At 39.2% G+C, this 19,328-nt stretch overlaps 3 protein-coding genes and 1 pseudogene across 3 annotated transcripts; all 4 read right to left on the bottom strand.

Moving 5' to 3' along the window:
• Positions 1-2,475: 2,475 nt before the first annotated feature.
• Positions 2,476-3,495, bottom strand: LOC118943994 (olfactory receptor 52K2-like). Its single transcript, XM_036961070.1, has one exon. The coding sequence runs from the start codon at positions 3,493-3,495 to the stop codon at positions 2,476-2,478; it is 1,020 nt and encodes a 339-aa protein (XP_036816965.1).
• Positions 3,496-4,117: 622 nt separating this feature from the next.
• On the bottom strand, positions 4,118-10,440 carry LOC118943993 (annotated as a pseudogene).
• Positions 10,441-10,675: 235 nt separating this feature from the next.
• Positions 10,676-11,608, bottom strand: LOC110503332 (olfactory receptor 11A1-like). The gene has a single exon (XM_021581698.2). The coding sequence runs from the start codon at positions 11,606-11,608 to the stop codon at positions 10,676-10,678; it is 933 nt and encodes a 310-aa protein (XP_021437373.2).
• A 5,809-nt stretch (positions 11,609-17,417) lies between these two features.
• LOC110503331 (olfactory receptor 11A1-like) lies at positions 17,418-18,368 on the bottom strand. The gene has a single exon (XM_021581697.2). It carries the CDS (start codon positions 18,366-18,368, stop codon positions 17,418-17,420), a length of 951 nt encoding a protein of 316 aa, XP_021437372.2.
• Between the last annotated feature and the right edge of the window lie 960 nt (positions 18,369-19,328).

Here is a 19,328-nt window from a genome sequence, read left to right as displayed (position 1 = left end):
ATTTCCTGAGTAAAAGACAATTAGAATCAGAAGTTATCAGACATCATTTTACATATAATGTTTTTCTATGTTGGTTTTTGTGTTCGGCCTAGTATGGTTCTCAATCAGAGGCAGGTGTCGTTAGTTGTCTCTGATTGAGAATCATACTTAGGTAGCCTGGGTTTCACTTTTGGTTTGTGGGTGTTTATTGTTTATTGTTTTGTATTTTAGTGTTCAGTTCGTTTTGAATAAATCATCATGAACACTTACGACGCTGCGCTTTGGTCCGATCCTTCTTCCACCTCTGAATGCCGTTACAACTACAGACACCCTGGTTCGAATCTAGGCTGTATCACAACCGGCTATTATTGGGAGTCCCATAGGGAAGTGCACAATTGGCACAGCATCGTCCGGGTTTGGCCGGTGTAGGCCGTCATTGTAAATAAGAATTTGTTCTGAAGTGAAAATATATGTTTTAGGCGTACTGTATATATCCTGTTTTTATATTTCACTTAAGAAGACAATGCCAGTTATGTGGATAATTGTTAACTTAGGCCTACTACTGATCCAAGTTCATTTCCACCTATTGTTGAAGCATTAACTTTAACATTGATCTTGTGTCTAATCCTCTGACTGATAAAAAGTCATGTTTGTCTTTGGGGAGATTTACTCAAACATCAAGCCACCATAAAACACTGCCTTCCTGTCTCATAGGCCTGAATGTTCATTTTTCCCATTGACATAACTGCACGATTGAGGCAAAAAATTGCAAAGTTCCAAATGTACTTTTCAAGTTAGAATTCTATGCATAATCCCTTGATCAAAGCATCCGTCCATACACAATACTAAGCACTTCATATGTGACACAGTAAGGCCCAATCAATATAATGCTCATAAACAAGCCTATTTAAGTTAGAATTGAATGATGAACTTTTCCCAAAACAGGGGAATTAGCTTTCCTATGTCCTCCTCACTGTTTGCACTAGAGACATGTGTACCACCTATGCTTCACTATTTTATAATATGCCCACCAATTTTCAATCCTATTATATATGGAGAGAGGCTGGTCAAACTAAGACAGGCTTGTAAAAACATACTAGATCTGTACCCTAAAATATGAATCTTCATGATTGCTTCATTGTGCCATTGAATTTAGTGGCTATTTGCTTATAGTTGTAATCACTGACTATACACATGGCAATGGACTTTCACAGTTGCTCAAAGACAATTAAATGTTTGCATCAGTTTGCATTGTATTTAACCTTTACATGTCTCTTGCCATATCATCTTCATATTCAGACCCAGTAACAGCACAAAGGCAGTAATTCAATCAATTTCAGATGAAGTAGAATCACACTGTGGTTCACTTAGAATGTTATGCTGTACCAGAGGTGTTCTCCATGTTAACACTGACACACCCCACAAACTTTTCCTCTCAGGGACATTATCATGGAATATTGGTGTGAAACAACACCTGTGCTTAAATTACAGTGTGCACATATCTTGAAGAATTAAGCAGAAACAGACTGGCCAGGCAGTTAGGCCAAATGCCAGATGGGCTGGACAATCTTTAGCTCAGTGGCCGGTCTAAAAAGTTTGAAAGCATAGAGATAGAGAACTCTTGTGGCCAAAAGCCACGAGAGTAGTAACTGGGTTGGACTTCCTATGGGTTAAGGAAGGATAACATCATTCCATGAAGGTCATCATGAGGGATCAGCCAATGAATCATACTTGTGGGCAAACTGCAGGTGGCAGTAAATCACCAACTTTATACCTGTTCAAACAACACTCTCAGAGTGGCATTATGCAACCTTTCAGATTGTTTGCCAACTCATAGAAGTAGTAGAATAAGAAAATTGACAACTTCAAAATGTAGATGGCCTCAATGGCGCTGCCCATACTCTCACAGACGTCATATTGGGACAGATATGCTGACGCGATGTCTATGTTTGTAACACAAACTGAGGTGTCTTTAGATTAAGTGTATTTGAGTGGGGAACTGGCCTGAACTTCCTCATTTTACATGAAACTATTTTAAAAAATGCATTTGAATTATTTTCAATTACATAAACAATAAATAATGCAAAAATAGTTGTATTTATTTTAGGATGACTAAATTAATAAACTATTTGATCAAGAAAATGCATCCATCCCTTTTTTTACAGGAAATTATTTGTTTATTTGACTTTCTAATTCACATTTTTTCAAAATATCAAAAGGATCTACTAGATCCGCCCATTTACATCCTTTTCTCTGTCCCCAACCCCCCTGAAACACACATACATGCCCACTGAAATGCTAAATTGGAAGGACATCGGGTCAGCGACACACCACCATCCCTTATTTGACTTTCCTACAGTAAAATAGGCTTAACAAAATGCATAATAATTCACAAAAAAATGCAAAACAAAGGAGTAACAAGCGATTAGGTTGATGATAAAAACATTCAGTTCTGGCGGCTCACATTCTGTCATAAGTTCTTGTGATACCTGGGATTCAAACCGGCAACCCTTGCCCTGCTGCTGTACCATCTAAAGTCATAATTGGTACCAGTTTACGTTCAGATTTTCGATGAGGAAAATCAAGAGAGTTAGGAAAGATTCTTGTTCTTATAATTTTTGTAATACATGTTCTGATCTCCTTGGTCCTAATACCATATATGATAGGGTGTACCAGTGGTGGGAAAAGAATGGACTGTACTGATATTAATACATTAACCTCCTTGCTAACTGTGCTGTGCCTGTTGTAAATAACAGAAAAAAGGATGGCTGTAGAGAAGTTGATGAAAGTGATCAAGTGGGGAGTACACGTATTAAAAGCCTTAGTTCGTGACTCCTTTGAGACTTTCAAGCAAACAAGTAATATTTTGATGTATGAGAGCACAACTAACACAAAAGGTAAAACCACTAGACTTGATATGATACATATACCATACAGGTTACTCAGTGCACTTTCAACACAGGAGAGTTTAACAACTGCTAAGTTATCACAAAAAAGCTTGTTGATATTGTAGCTGCACACAGGCAGCCTAGAAGTGATAAATATTTGAAAAGCAAGCATAGTTATGGGAATAAAATATACCAATGCTACCAACATCTTCACTTTAGAAGGGGTCATAATGCTATGATATTGCAATGGCTTACAAATTGAGACATACCTGTCATATGCCATCACTGCTAGAATAACGTAAGCACACGTTGCATATACACTGCTGAAAAACACCTGCAATAAACAACCTTTGTGAGAGATGTCCTTTATGTCATTAACAAGATTGTCCATGATCTTCGGACAGACGGATAAACACCCAATCAGTCCATTCACCGCCAAGTTGAACAGAAATATGTACATGGGCTTGTGTAAGTGTGATTCTAAGTAGATGACAAGCATGAGACTGATGTTGGCAAATATTGTAATGAAGAAAAGCAAAAATGTTAAGAAAAAAGCTGCGTAGTTGAGTGGGCCTGGAGGTCCATACGCAGTGAAAAATACAGTGCTATGCAAGACAGTTTGGTTCATATTTCCTGAGTAAAAGACAATTATAATCAGAAATCATTTTACACATAATATAATGCAGTAATAAAATAAACATTTAGAAAATATGCAAATGTCAAAATAGTTACCATCAGGTTAATACACTAGAGTTGGTGTGAATGAATTTGATGAAGATGAGAACATTCTACAATGAACAGTCTTCCAAGTAAGATGTTGGCTGGCATGATACATTTGAGCCTTTTTTATACCTTCACCATATCATAATTGACATGAGTATTTTTAGTATTTTCCAAATTAAAGCAATGTCTTAGAGAGATGTCACCCAATGGCATTAATTAAGGATGTATTTGTATCACTTCGTTTGAGATCAGGGAGGTGTTTGTGTTTGTTTGACTGTAGTCCAATTATTTTGGTTCACTTAAATGGGCAATCTTACATTTTCAAACTTTTAAAATAATCATATGCACCCATTGATTCTTGAAAAATATACTTATGAATGCCTCATGGGCTTAGTCAACTGTCTTACCCCATAAGAACCCAAAATATAAGCTTGTTTCACTCCATTGTTTATAAACAATATAACTGAAAACAAACACTGTATAGCCTCAAAACATGGTTAAAAATATGATTTTGATATCATGGATGGTCAGTCCTTGCTTCTATGAATTTGGACGATATACACCACCGCCAACAACAGGCTGACTTTATTAGGGGTCATGATGGTGTGGTACTGCAAGGGCTTACAAATAGAGCCAAACTGGTCACAGGCAATCACTGTTAGAATCAGATATGAATAGACTCTACTGAAAGAGATTGGATTAAACAGCCAAGCGAGATATCTTGGATTCCCACGAGGAGGTATCTCATGATCTTTGGACAGACTGAATAACTTTCAATTACAGCCAAGTGGAACAAAAACATGTAGACTTGTTTCAATGGAGATGACCATGAGAAACAGGAGTCACGTTCTGACCTTAGTTCTTTTGTTATGTCTTTGTTTTAGGTTGGTCAGGGCGTGAGTTGGGGTGGGTTGTCTATGTTCGTTTTCTATGTTGTGTTTTGCGTTTGGCCTGATACGGTTCTCAATCAGAGGCATGTGTCGTTAGTTGTCTCTGATTGAGAATCATACTTAGGTAGCCTTTTCCCACCTGTGTTGTGGGTGATTGTTTTCTGAATACATTGTAGGATTTTTTATGAATTTATTTGCAAATTATGGTGGAAAATAAGTATTTGGTCACCTACAAACAAGCAAGATTTCTGTCTCTCACAGACCTGTAACTTCTTCTTTAACTTCTTCGATATAGGGGGCGCTCTTTTAATATTTGGATGAAAAACGTTCCCGTTTTAAACAAGATATTTTGTCACGAAAAGATGCTCAACTATGCATATAATTGACAGCTTTGGAAAGAAAACACTCTGACGTTTCCAAAACTGCAAAGATATTGTCTGTGAGTGCCACAGAACTGATGTTACAGGCGAAACCCAGATAAAAATCCAATCAGGAAGTGCCAAATTTTTTGAAACCGCCTCATTCCAATGACTCCTTATATGGCTGTGGAGGAGCTAGGGGTCAGCTTACGTTTTCCACGTTTTCCCCAAGGTGTCTGCAGCATTGTGACGTATTTGTAGGCGTATCATTGGAAGATTGACCATAAGAGACTACATCTACCAGGTGGTCGCTTGGTGTCCTCTGTCGCAATTATTGCGTAATCTCCAGCTGCAGTATTTTTCCGTTTGCCTTTGATGAGAAACCGACTGCCAGGAATGATTTTTCATTTAATAGAATTGTGAAAAACACCTTGAGGATTGATTCTAAACAACGTTTGCCATGTTTCTGTCGATATTATGGAGCTAATTTGGAAAAAAGTTTGGCGTTGTGTTGACTGCATTTTCGTTTTTTTTTCTTAGGCAAACGGAGCTATTTCTCTTACACAAATAATCTCTTTGGAAAAGATGAACATTTGCTATCTAACTGAGAGTCTCGTCATTGAAAACATCCGAAGTTCTTCAAAGGTAAATTATTTTATTTGAATGCTTTTCTTGTTTTTGTGAAAATGTTGCCTGCTGAATGCTAGGCTTAATGCTATGCTAGGCTATCAATACTCTTACACAAATGCTTGTGTAGCTTTGGTTAAAGCAAATTTTGAAAATCTGAGATGACAGTGTTGTTAACAAAAGGCTAAGCTTGTGTTTCAATATATTTATTTAATTTCATTTGCGATTTTCATGAATAGGAAACGTTGCGTTATGGTAATGAGCTTGAGGCTATGATTACGCTCCCGGATACGGGATTGCTCGACGCTAGAGGTTAAGAGGCTCCTCTGTCCTCCACTTGTTACCTGCATTAATGGCACCTCTTTGAACTTGTTATCAGTATAAAAGACACCTGTCCACAACCTCAAACAGTCACACTCCAAACTCCACTATGGCCAAGCCCAAAGAGCTGTCAAAGGACACCAGAAACAAAATTGTAGACCTGCACCAGGCTGGGAAGACTGAATCTGCAATAGGTAAGCAGCTTGGTTTGAAGAAATCAACTGTGGGAGCAATTATTAGGAAATGAAGACATACAAGACCACTGATAATCTCCCTCGATCTGGGGCTCCACGCAAGATCTCACCCCGTGGGGTCAAAATGATCACAAGAACGGTGAGCAAAAATCCCAGAACCACACGGGGGGATCTAGTGAATGACCTGCAGAGAGCTGGGACCAAAGTAACAAAGCCTACCATCAGTAACACACTACGCCGCCAGGGACTCAAATCCTGCAGTGCCAGACGTGTCCCCCTGCTTAAGCCAGTACATGTCCAGGCTCGTCTGAAGTTTGCTAGAGAGCATTTGGATGATCCAGAAGAAGATTGGGAGAATGTCATATGGTCAGATGAAACCAAAATATAACTTTTGGTAAAAACTCAACTCGTCGTGTTTGGAGGACAAAGAATGCTGGGTTGCATCCAAAGAACACCATACCTACTGTGAAGCATGGGGGTGGAAACATCATGCTTTGGGGCTGTTTTTCTGCAAAGGGACCAGGACGACTGATCCGTGTAAAGGAAAGAATGAATGGGGCCATGTATCGTGAGATTTTGAGTGAAAACCTCCTTCCATCAGCAAGGGTATTGAAGATGATGGGCAATGAAGGAGTGGCTTCGTAAGAAGCATTTCAAGGTCTTGGAGTGGCCTAGCCAGTCTCCAGAGCTCAACCCCATAGAAAATCTTTGGAGGGAGTTGAAAGTCCGTGTTGCCCAACAACAGCCCCAAAACATCACTGCTCTAGAGGAGATCTGCATGGAGGAATGGGCCAAAATACCAGCAACAGTGTGTGAAAACCTTGTGAAGACTTACAGAAAACATTTGACCTCTGTCATTGCCAACAAAGGGTATATAACAAAGTATTGAAATAAACTTTTGTTATTGAACAAATACTTATTTTCCACCATAATTTGCAAATAAATTCATTAAAAATTCTACAATGTGATTTTCTACATTTTTTTCTCATTTTATCTGTCATAGTTGAAGTGTACCTATGATGAAAATTATAGGCCTCTCTCATCTTTTTAAGTGGGAGAACTTGCACAATTGGTGGCTGACTAAATACTTTTTTTGCCCCACTGTACATCACAAACAGAAATATACAGTGGAAGTCGGAAGTTTACATAGCCCTTAGTCAAATACATTTAAACTCAGTTTTTTACAATTCCTGACATTTAATCCTAATAAAAAATCCCTGTGAGTTATGATCACCACTTTATTTTAAGAATGTGAAATGTTAGAATAAGAGTAGAGAGAATTATTTATTTCAGCTTTTATTTCTTTCATCACATTCCTAGTGGGTCAGAAGTTTGCATACACTCAATTAGTATTTGATAGCATTGCCTTTAAATTGTTTAACTTGGGTCAATCGTTTTGAGTAGCCTTCCACAAGCTTCCCACAATAAGTTTGGGGAATTTTGACTCATTCCTCCTGACAGAGCTGGTGTAACTGAGTTGGGTATGTAGGCCTCCTTGCTCGCACACGCTTTTTCAGTTCTGCCCTCAAATTTTCTATAGGCTTGAGGTCAGGGCTTTGTGATGGCCACTCTAATACCTTGACTTTGTTGTCCTTAAGCCATTTTGCCACAACTTTGGAAGTATGCTTGGGGACATTGTCCATTTGGAAGACCCATTTGGGACCAGGCTTTAACTTCCTGACTGATGTCTTGAGATGTTGCTTCAATATATCCACAGAATTTTCCTACCTCATGATGCCATTTATTTTGTGAAGTGCACCAGTCCCTACTGCAGCAAAGCACCCCCATAATATGATGCTGCCACCCCTGTGCTTCATGGTTGGGATGGTGTTCTTCGGCTTGCAAGCCTCCCCCTTTGTCCTCCAAACATAACGATAGTCATTATGGCCAAACAGTTCTATTTCTGTTTCATCAGACCAGAGGACATTTCTCCAAAAAGTACGGCGTTTGTCCCCATGTGCATTTGCAAACTATAGTCTGGCTTTTTTATGGCAGTTTTGGAGCAGTGGCTTCTTCCTTGCTGAGTGGCCTTTCATGTTATGTCGATATAGGACTCGTTTACTTTGGATATAGATACTTTTGTACCTGTTTCCTCCACCATCTTCACAAGGTCCTTTGCTGTTGTTCTGGGATTTATTTTCACTTCTCGCACCAAAGTACGTTCCTCTCTAGGAGACAGAAAGCGTCTCCTTCCTGAGCGGTATGACGGCTGTGTGGTTCCATGGTGTTTATACTTGCGTACTATTGTTTGTACAGATGAACGTTGTACCTTCAGGCATTTGGAAATTGCTCCCAAGGATGAACCAGACTTGTGGAGGTCTACAATTTTCTTTCTGAGGTCTTGTTTGATTTCTTTAGATTTTCCCATGATGTCAAGCAAAGAGGCGCTGAGGTTGAAGGTAGGCCTTGAAATACATCCACAGCTACACATCCAATTGACTCTAATTATGTCAATTAGCCTATCGGAAGCTTCTAAAACCATGACATAATTATCGGGAATTTTCCAAGTTGTTTAAAGGCACAGTCAACTTAGTGTATGTAAACTTTTGACCCACTGGAATTATGATACAGTGAAATAATCTGTCTGTAAACAATTGTTGGAAAAATTACTTGTGTCATGCCCAAAGTAGATTTGTTTTTGGCAAGTCCTAACCAACTTGCCCAAACTATAGTTTGTTAACAAGAAAGTTGTTTATTGGTTGAAAAACTAGTTTTAATGACTCCATCCTAAGTGTATGTAAACTTCCTACTTCAACTGTATGCCGCTCAAGCCCTTTCTCCCCAATTAAGGTGCCACCAACCTCCTATGGAGTGAACATATATTTAAGAATTAAGCAGAAACAGACTGGCCAGGTAATTACGGCAAATGCCAGATGTGTCATTCCTTTAGCTCAGCGCCCAGTCTAAAAAGTTTGCAAGCGTAGAGATAGATATTGGACTCAAGTGGCCAAACGTCACTAGAGTAGTAACTGGGTGGGACTTCATATGGGTTAAGGAAGGATCTCATAATTCCATACAGGTCACCAGGAGGGATTAGCCAATGCATTAAATTTATGAGCAAACATTCCATAACTGCAGGTGGCAATAAATAGCCAAACTTGGCTTCATACCTGTTAAAAAAAACTTGTAGAAGAAGGAAATGGACTACTTCAAAATGGAGTATGGCGCTTCCAGTGATCTTAGACGCCATACAGCCCATATTGGGCTGATCTTCCTCATTGTACATGAATCTCTTTCAAAAATGCATTTGAAGCATTTTAATTTACAATAAATAATGCAATGTTTTATTCAGTGTAGCATGACTAAATTAATAAACAACTGTTTGATCAAGAAAATGGATTCATCCCTTTTATTTTAAAGGAAATTAGTTGTGTATTTCATTTGCTAATTAAAATGTAATCTAAATATCAAAAGAATCTGCTAGAACTGTCACTTCTAGAAGACTACTTTATTGCCCATTTGTTGAAACAGAATTTATTACATCCTTTTACTTTGTTCCCAACCCCACTGAAACACACATACATGTCCATTGACATGCTAGAAGAACACACAGCAGCATCACTGATTTGACTTTACTACAGTAAAATACATTTAACGAAATGCAGAAGAATTCACAGAAATCGAATGCAATACAAAGGAGAAGAGATTAGGTTGATGATCAAAACAAATGTATAAGCATTCAGTTCTGGCAGATGTTCCTGTCAGACCTGGGATTCAAACCATCAACCCTGCCCTGCTGCTGTAATATCTAAAGTCATAATTGGTACCAGTTTAGGTTCAGATGTTCGATGAGGAAAATCAAGAGAGTTAGGAAAGATTCTTCTTATAATTTTTGTAACACATGTCCTGATCTCCTTGGTCCTAATACCATATATGATAGGGTGTACCAGTGGTGGGAAAAGAATGGACTGTACTGATATTAATACATTAACCTCCTTGATAACTGTGCTGTGCCTGTTGTAAATAACAGAAAAAAGGATGGCTTGCAGAGAAGTTGATGAAAGTGATCAAGTGGGGAGTACACACATTAAAAGCCTTCTTTCATTACTCCTTTGAGGATTTACTATTTTGACATATGAGAGCACAACTAACACCAAAGGTAAAACTACTAGACTTGATATGATACATATACCATACAGGTTACTCAGTGCACTTTCAACACAGGAGAGTTTAACAACTGCTTAGTCATCACAAAAAAACATAGATTGTTTCCTGCACAAGGGAGCCTTGAAGTGATAAACATTTGAAAAGAGTTATGGGAATAATAATAATAAAATATACCAATGTTCTGATATTGAAATTGCTTACAAATGGTGACATACCTGTCATAAGCCATCACTGCTAGAATAACATGAAGACATGTTACATATACATTGCAGAAATGTAACGGTGGGCCAAGAGAACAGAGGTGGCAGAGCTGGTTGGGGTGTAGGGTCGTCCCAAAGATCCCTGTTAGCATCTGTTTAAGCACAACCTGAAGGTAGGGAGGGCAGCGCCCCTTGATGCTCTGTAGTTATGCAGTTAACTAGCTAATATGACACAAATCATTCTCAGTTACAATACATTATAAACTTGATGCTTTACAATAATCATTGGTCTACAGAAAAATTATGGCAAAATTATACATATTTGCACAGTCAATGATAGCAACTATAAGTAACAAAACATAATTCAATATTACAAAAATCATCTGTTTATGTTTTAGGGTGAAGTCCTAGTACCTTTTTACAAGCCTGCCTGATTTTAACCATCCTAACGCCATACATTAAAGGATTGAAAAGTGGTGGACATATTAGAAAATAAACTAATAAAATAGTGCGAAGTATAGGTGGAAGATGTGCAGTATCATATCTTCCTTGTAGAATCACAAATAAGCAGCCAAATAAGAAGTTCAGCAAAGAGGCTATATGTGGTGTACAGGTGTTAAATGCTTTCTGCTTCGTCTCTTTAGAAGACTTTAAACATACCTGTAGAATTCTTACATATGAGTATATGGTAGGACATAAAGTACAAGAAAAAGAAAGCGCAGTGACAACAAGACCCCATATGTTATTCAGCGTAGTATTTGAACAGGCAAGCTTGACGACTGAGTAGTTGTCACAATACACTCTGTCTAGAATGTTACCACAAAATTGCAGTCGCAAACTCAGGGAGATAATGATGGCGTTGATGAAAAAAGAATACACCCAGGGCAGTAGAATTAAGCCACAAATTATTTTAGGTGTCATAATATTGTTATACTGTAGAGGATAACAAATAGAGATGTACCTGTCATAGGACATAACTGCTAAATTACAAAATTCTGTTATAGCATATGTGTACAACACATAAACCTGGAGATAACAATAAAGAAGGGAAATATCATGTGTGTCAGACAGCAAGTAAAACATGAGAGCAGGAAACAAACCAGTGCTCCCATACAACTGATTAACAAACAAAGCACATAGAAACAGATACATGGGTTCATGAAGGCTTCTTTCAATGCAGATAACTCCAATAAGTAAAGCATTGGCAAGAATGATGACAAAATATAAAACAGTTACTACAGCAAAGTAGAAATACTTCATTTGTCCGATATCACCGTATGCAGCAAGCCTAAAGACCTCGTAGTGAGTAGAGTTTTCCATGGTCCTGGGAGTTGGTAAAGATGTGCTGTCAATGTTTGAAGGAGAGGAGCAAATCCTCCTACTGAAGCTTAAATATATATTAAAATCATGAAATCATAAACATCAAACAACCTAAATGGATTATTCCTTGACTTGTTCATTCAGAGATACATTTGCTCACATCTATACTCACCAATACAGACAGCTTTAGATTCTTCTGATAAAATAATTCATTGCCTAAAACAAACAATATTATACTTTGTATCCGGCACTCATGTTACTTATCAAAATGAAATGGAAAATAATGAATTGATTACCTGTAAAGTATGCTAAATCCAACATTTTGACAGACCATCTCTAATCATTGATGAACTGCTTAAACTCCTCAAACGATTCCTATACTTATACCTATAAAAAAAAACACCTGCCATGGTGTGATATGCAAGTGTACACCAATACCTGGGGACAATTAGATATTCTCAGAGTCACGGAAACCGTCCAGAGAAAAACAGACACCATTTTGTAACACAGGCCATCTAGGGAGGAGGTGCAAAGCCTTTCTTAAAATCTATACAAACTACAGTAACTCATAGAGAAAAGTAGATTACACAAGGCATGTACAACTGATGTGAAATGGCTAGCTTGTGGCCATCATAGTGGCCTATGATGCTGTTAAAACAATGTATGATCGTGGACTACAGGAAAAGGAGGGCCGAGCATTCACCCATAGATGTGGCTAAAGTGGAGCAAGTTGAGAGCTTCAAGTTCCTTGGTGTCCACATCAGAAACAAACAAACATGGTCCAAACACACCAAGACACTCGTGAAGAGGGCACGACAATGCCTATTCCCCCTCAGGAGACTGAAAAGATTTGGCATGGGTCCTCAGATCCTCAAAAAGTTCTACAGCTGCACCATCGAGAGCATCCTGACCGGTTGCATCACCACCTGGTATGGCAACTGATCGGCCTCTGACCCAAGGCGCAACAGAGGGTACTGCGTACAGCCCATTACATCACTGGGGCCAAGCTTCCTGTTATCCAGGACCTCTAAACCACGCTGTGTTAGAGGAAGGTCCTAAAAATTGCCAAAGACTCCAGCCACCTTAGTCATAAACTGTTCTCTCTGGTACCGTACGACAAACGATACCGGAGCGCCAAGTCTAGGTCCAAAATATATTTTTTACTGCTTCTACCCCCAAGCCATAAGACTCCTGGACATCTAATCATATCGCTACCCAGACTATTTTTATTGCCCCCCCCCCCCCCCCCCCCTGCTGCTACTCGCTGTTTATTATCCATGCGTATTCACTTTACCCCTACCTACATGTACAAACTAACCAGTACTCCGGCACGTTGACTTGGTACCGGTGGCCTCATTATTGTTATTTTATTGTTGCTCTTTTCTTTTTTACTTTAGTTAATTTAGTATATATTTTTCTTAAAACTGCATTGTTGGTTGAGGGCTTGTAAGCAAGAATTTCACGGTAAGGTCTTCATCTGTTTAATTCGGCGCATGTGACAAATACAATTTGATTTTATTTGAAGTGTTGGGACCCTCTAGCCTGGCACTCGACAAAATGTAGAAGAATTATGTGACATCACCAACCTGCTGTGTAGGCAATGCTATCAGCTCTCACATTAACCTTCCAGGAGTTTGTGTTCTGTGTACTGTGCATAATAAATAAATAATTCAGTCGAACCAATCCAAAGCTTCTGACAAAGGGAAGGTTACCCAGACGCAGATTAAGTCTACTCCTGGACTAAAACACACTGTCAATGGAGATTCTGCATTGAGCATTTTTTATTCTATTTATTCTATGACCAGTCTTGATCTGGGTCCTGTAATTCAGGGAGGTAGCTGGGTACTGTTGAGTGGCTACCTTGCTAGCTATAGTCAGAATGAGAGACACAACCGTCTGAGGAGAGGTCATCATTGGTAGCCTGGCCCCAGATCTTTTTGTGCTATCATTCTAGCTCCTTGTCATGTTTGGCATGACAAGGGGTGGACTAATAGCACAAACATACTGGTACCCAGAATACACAGTTAGGGCACTGTCGTTTTTCTTGACCATTTGATCTAACTAGGGAAAACATAGAATAACTCAGCAGCCTGAGTCCTAGCTATAGTCTAAAACCTAGGCCCAAAGCTTTTCCTGCTCAGGTAAAAGTGAGGATCCTTATTATCACTCTTGTCTTCTTTAGACCTACAGTACACTTTCAGTGCCTATCCACCCAGAGGGGATGACAGAATGTATGAGTCTCAAATGGCACCCTATTGCCTTTATAGTGCACTACTTTTGACGAGAGGCTTCTGGCTAATATAGGGAATAGGGAATATATATATAGGGAATAGGTTACCATTTGGGATGCAATCAAGACCAGCCGTGCCTCTCCCGGAGCCCCTCGGGTCTCTACAGGTTAATAGCTGCATTAATTGGTTCCTAGGGAACAAGGCAATATAGTGGACTAATGACCTGGAAGCTAATGACTCAATAAACATGTTTATTATGTTTTCCTCATGGAAAAGTATTAATGGAGTACATGAACAAGTATATGATACACTGCCGATTTTGCAGGTTTTCCTACTTACAAAGCACGTAGAGGTCTGTAATTTTTATCATAGGTACACTTCAACTGTGAGAGATGGAATCTAAAACCCCGAAAACCTGAAGGATCTGGAGAAGGTCTGTTTAGGAGTGGGCCAAAATCCCTGCTGCAGTGTGTGCAAACCTGCAGTGTGTGCAAACCTGTAATTGCAAACAAAGGTTTCTGTACCAAATATTAAGTTCTGCTTTTCTGATGTATTAAATAATTATGTCATGCAATAAAATGCTAATTAATTACTTAAAAATCATACAATGTGATTTTCTGGATTTTTGTTTTAGATTCCGTCTCTCACGGTTGAAGTGTGCCTATGATAAAAATTACAGACCTCTACATGCTTTATTAGTAGTAGGAAAACCTGCAAAATCGTCAGTGTATCAAATACTTGTTCTCCCCACTGTACATAAACTCAGCAAAAAAAGAAACGTCCCTTTTTCAGGACCCTGTCTTTCAAAGATAATTCGTAAAAATCCACAGATCTTCATTGTAAAGAGTTTAAACACTGTTTCCCATACTTCCCATAAACAATTAATGAACACGCACCTGTGGAATGGTCGTTAAGACACTAACAGCTTACAAACGGTAGGCAATTAAGGTCACAGTTATGAAAACTTAGGACACTAAAGAGGCTTTTCTACTGACTCTGAAAAACACCAAAAGAAAGATGCACAGGGTCCCTACTTATCTGCGTGAACATGCCTTAACGCATGCTGCAAGGAGGCATAAGGACTGCAGATGTGGCGAGGGCAATAAATTGCAATGTCCGTACTGTGAGACGCCTAAGACAGTGCTACAGGGAGACAGCTGATCGTCCTTGCAGTGGTAAACCATGTGTAACAATGCCTGCACAGGATCGGTACATTCGAACATCACACCTGTGGGACAGGTACAGGATGGCAACAACAACTGCCCGAGCTACATCAGGAACACACAATCCCTCCATCAGTGCTCAGACTGTAAGGCAGGTCCTCACCAGACATCACCGGCAACAACGTCGCCTATGGGCACAAACTCACCGTCGTTGGACAAGACAGGACTGGCAAAAGGTGCTCTTCACTGATGAGTCGTGGTTTTGTCTCACCAGGGGTGATGGTCAGATTTTAGTTTATCGTTGAAGGAATGAGCGTTACAACGATTTCTGTACTCTGGAGCGGGATTGATTTGGGGGTGGAGGGTCCATCATGGTCTGGGCCGGTGTGTCACAGCATCATCAGACTGAGCTTGTTGTCATTGCAGGCAATCTCAACAATGTGCGTTACAGGGAAGACATCCTCCTCCCTCATGTGGTACCCTTCCTGTAGGCTCATCCTGACATGACCCTCCAGCATGACAATGCCACCAGCCATACTGCTCGTTCTGTGAGTGATTTCCTGCAAGACAGGAATGTCAGTGTTCTGCCATGGCCAGCGAAGAGCCCGGATCTCAATCCCATTGAGCACGTCTGGGACCTGTTGGATCGGAGGGTGAGGGCTAGGGCCATTCACCCCAGAAATGTCTGGGAACTTGCAGGTGCCTTGGTGGAAGTGTGGGGTAACATCTCACAGCAAGAACTGGCAAATCCATGAGGAGGAGATGCACTGCAGTACTTAATGTAGCTGGTGGTTACACCAGATACTGACTGTAACTTTTATTTTGACCCCCCCCCCCCCCCCCCCCCTTTGTTCAGGGACACATTATTCCATTTCTGTTAGTCACATGTCTGTGGAACTTGTTCAGTTTTTGTCTCCATTGTTGAATCTTGTTATGTTCATACAAATATTTACATATGTAAAGTTTGCTGAAAATAATCGCAGTTGACAGTGGGAAGACGTTTCTTTGTTTGCTGAGTTTACATCATCATGACCTTTACTGGATTATTTTATTCTGGGTCAAACATATCCCACAGTGATCCCAGAAAAATACATGTATCTAGTCCTCTGATTTCTCAATTGAAAACAAAATATATACAGTGTATTTCTAATTATCAAGGAATTACCTGGACATTTTTAGAAAATAATAAACTATCCAAATTTAGCAACAGGTTTTCAGAGGAGAACCAAAGCTAGAGGCCATCTGTCAGATAGCTGACACAGGGGAATTATGTTACATTGAACAGTTGGCCCTGAGAAAACAATACATGCATTTAGTTGGATTTCATGGTGTAGTATGTCCTAGATTTCTCCCTCAAATTGTCACACAATCACCAAGCTTGTATATAACTTACATTGCCCATTATCCATTACTGATGGATGTGATAATAGTAGTGTCAGGTAGCCTAGCGGTTAGCATTTTGGACCAGTAATTGAAAGGTCGCTGGTCCGAATAAGGTGAAGGCATATAACCCTAATTTGCTCCAGGGGTGCCGTACTGCTTTGGCTGACCCAGTAAAACAACACATTTCACTGCACCTATCCGGTGTATGGGCTTACCTTTTACACGTTTAAATCCATTTATTCACTGTTGTCAATTGATTCTGAAAGTCTTGCATATCTTATGTAAGAAATTCAAAGTCATGAACTTCTGTTTAAAAAAAAGAAGTTTTATTTAAATAATAATTGTATTGCATTATACAGGAATTATCTCAAAGTGTATAAAATCAAATATAAACTTGATAAAGACTTTAAAAAAGTCCATGTATTTTTTTAAGACAAACTAGAAGAAGAATATTTTATTTTATGCACTGAGATTGTTGTGTAATGAGTCATATACTGTGTGTGTGTGTGTGTATATATATGTATATAGAATCATGACATCAAAATGTAGGATGAAAGGAAGGCCAGCCGACAGAGATGAGTCTTAAAGCCTGCTTTCAAGGCCCCAGCAGCCCTGAGATTGTCCGGAAGAGAGTTCTAAAGGCGGTGGCTTGGTAGTTAAAGGCATGTCCCCTATTGTGCGGAGCCAGGTGCTAGGGGCGAGGAGCAGTTTGGCGTGGCTTGAACGTAGAGTGAGTGGAGGTTCATAGAGGGAGAGTAAGTTTGACAGGTCAGTGGGTCCAATGCCATTTATGGCTTTGTAGACGAGGAGGATAAGTCCATTTTTTTAACGATAGGTATCCAATGGAGACCAGCAAGTGAATTACACCAAGTAAATGGCAATATTTCACAAATCAGAAACTGTTTTACATGTCTGATTTTCACCATCCTCACCCCATTCATTATTGCAACTAGCCTATAAATAACAAAAACACACAAGTGACATCACAAAAATCTAACAATCAGGACAGAAAAGGTCACACTACTGTTTAGCTTATGTTTTAGGGTACAGACCTACAGGTAGTATGTATTTACAAGCCTGTCTGATTTTAGTCATCCTAACGCCATACATAATAGGGTTCAAAAGTGGCTGGCACATCAGAAAGTACACTGATAAAATAGTGTGAAGTACAGTTGGAACATTTCTCATAGGGCTATCAAATCTACTCTGGAGCAGATTTAAGAAACAGCCGAAAGAGAAGTTGAGCAGCGAGGCCAGATGAGGAGTACAGGTGCTGAAAGCTTTCTGTCTGGTCTCAATGGAAGATTTCAAACAAATAGTCAGAATCTTAATATAAGAAAACAAAATAGTAATTAAAGGGACAACAACAGACAAAACAAGACTGTAGAGTCCATAGATGTTATTAACTGTTGTGTCTGAAGTTGAACAAGCAAGTTTCACTACCAGGTAGTTGTCACAGTACACTTTGTCTATAACGTTCCCACACAATTTCAAACGAATAGTTAAAAAAAGTGTTATGATGCTTTTTGCAAAAGGGTACAACCATATTACACAAATTAAAAAACACACCCTGTTGGGTGTCATGATGACATTATACTGTAGTGGATAACATATAGCAAGGTACCTGTCATAGGACATGACTGATAAATTGCAGAATTCCATAGATCCATATGTGTACATGCAAAAGATCTGTAGGTAACAGTACACAGTGGAAACTGAATGGGCATCTGAAACCAAATGAATCATAAGAGCAGGAAACAAAGCAGTGCTACCATACAACTCATTCACAAACAAACTGCACAGAAACAGATACATGGGTTCATGAAGGCTTCTCTCCATACATATAACCATAATAAGCACAATGTTCGCAAAGACTATGGAGATGTATAACACAGTTAATATAATCAAATAGAAGTACTTTAAGTGTCCACTGTCACTATATCCAGCTAGCATAAATGATGTGAATTGTGTTGAGTTTTCCATTTTCCTAATAGTACATTGAAATATTTGTAGATATATTTGGTTCACAAGACAAGGGTAGCAGTGTCTATCAGGTGAAACTATCAATCTCTTATTGACATCTCATAACTGCCACATTCTTAGAATTGCTAAAGATTTGCTAAGATTCTGCATCATTGCCACAGTAACCTGTTACGTGGCTGTCATGGACATTGAGTAGAACATACAGCAAACTTAATTCATCCCGAGTGTAGTTCACTAATATTATATATTATACAAATACAATTGACAAACTGTCTTAGCTTACCGATCTTTGCTCTACTGTTACAAACACTCCAATCATAGTGTGTAAATCAAACAGGATGCTAGTCGTGCAGAGCTGTGGTGTGGTAACACTCCTCATCATAAGTCACATACATCTCCCCACCAGAGACCAGGGTTCAGTCCCTGTGTCCAACTTTCTCACTGCTTCTCCCACTTGACTGTCTCCCCCTCTGATTGTATTACTGTATAAATAAACACCAATAAAAATATGTACATGTATATATATATATATATATATATATATATATATATATATTAATAACAGGACGTGAGTCTAGATCACCTGGTATCTTTTTCCAGATTGCATTGGTGTAGACAGACCTTTTGTATGGTCTGTGCCGGTGGGCTATTCCACACTAAACTACTGTCATATCACCGACCTTTTATACCCTTTAAAGGAAGAAAAAACTATAAACAGCAGTGTGTTTACTTGAATTCCAATGACACCAATAATTAAATTGTCATGGTGTGACTCCCAGCCTCCAGTGGGTGGTTAGGCTAGTGCAGTGTCGGCTTGGCCAATAAACGGCATAAGCCGTCACTTAGTTTCTGTGTGTGTGTGTGTATTTGTGTGTGTGTGTTGTGTGTGTTAAGGAGTTGGAGGAGCCCAGGTCTGCCGTTCTGCAATTAGTACTTTCCTGAGCACAGATTATTCTACAG

Source organism: Oncorhynchus mykiss, chromosome 24 (genome assembly GCF_013265735.2).
Source record: "Oncorhynchus mykiss isolate Arlee chromosome 24, USDA_OmykA_1.1, whole genome shotgun sequence".
Classification (NCBI taxonomy): domain Eukaryota; kingdom Metazoa; phylum Chordata; class Actinopteri; order Salmoniformes; family Salmonidae; genus Oncorhynchus; species Oncorhynchus mykiss.
This window is presented reverse-complemented; position numbering and strand designations above follow the sequence as displayed.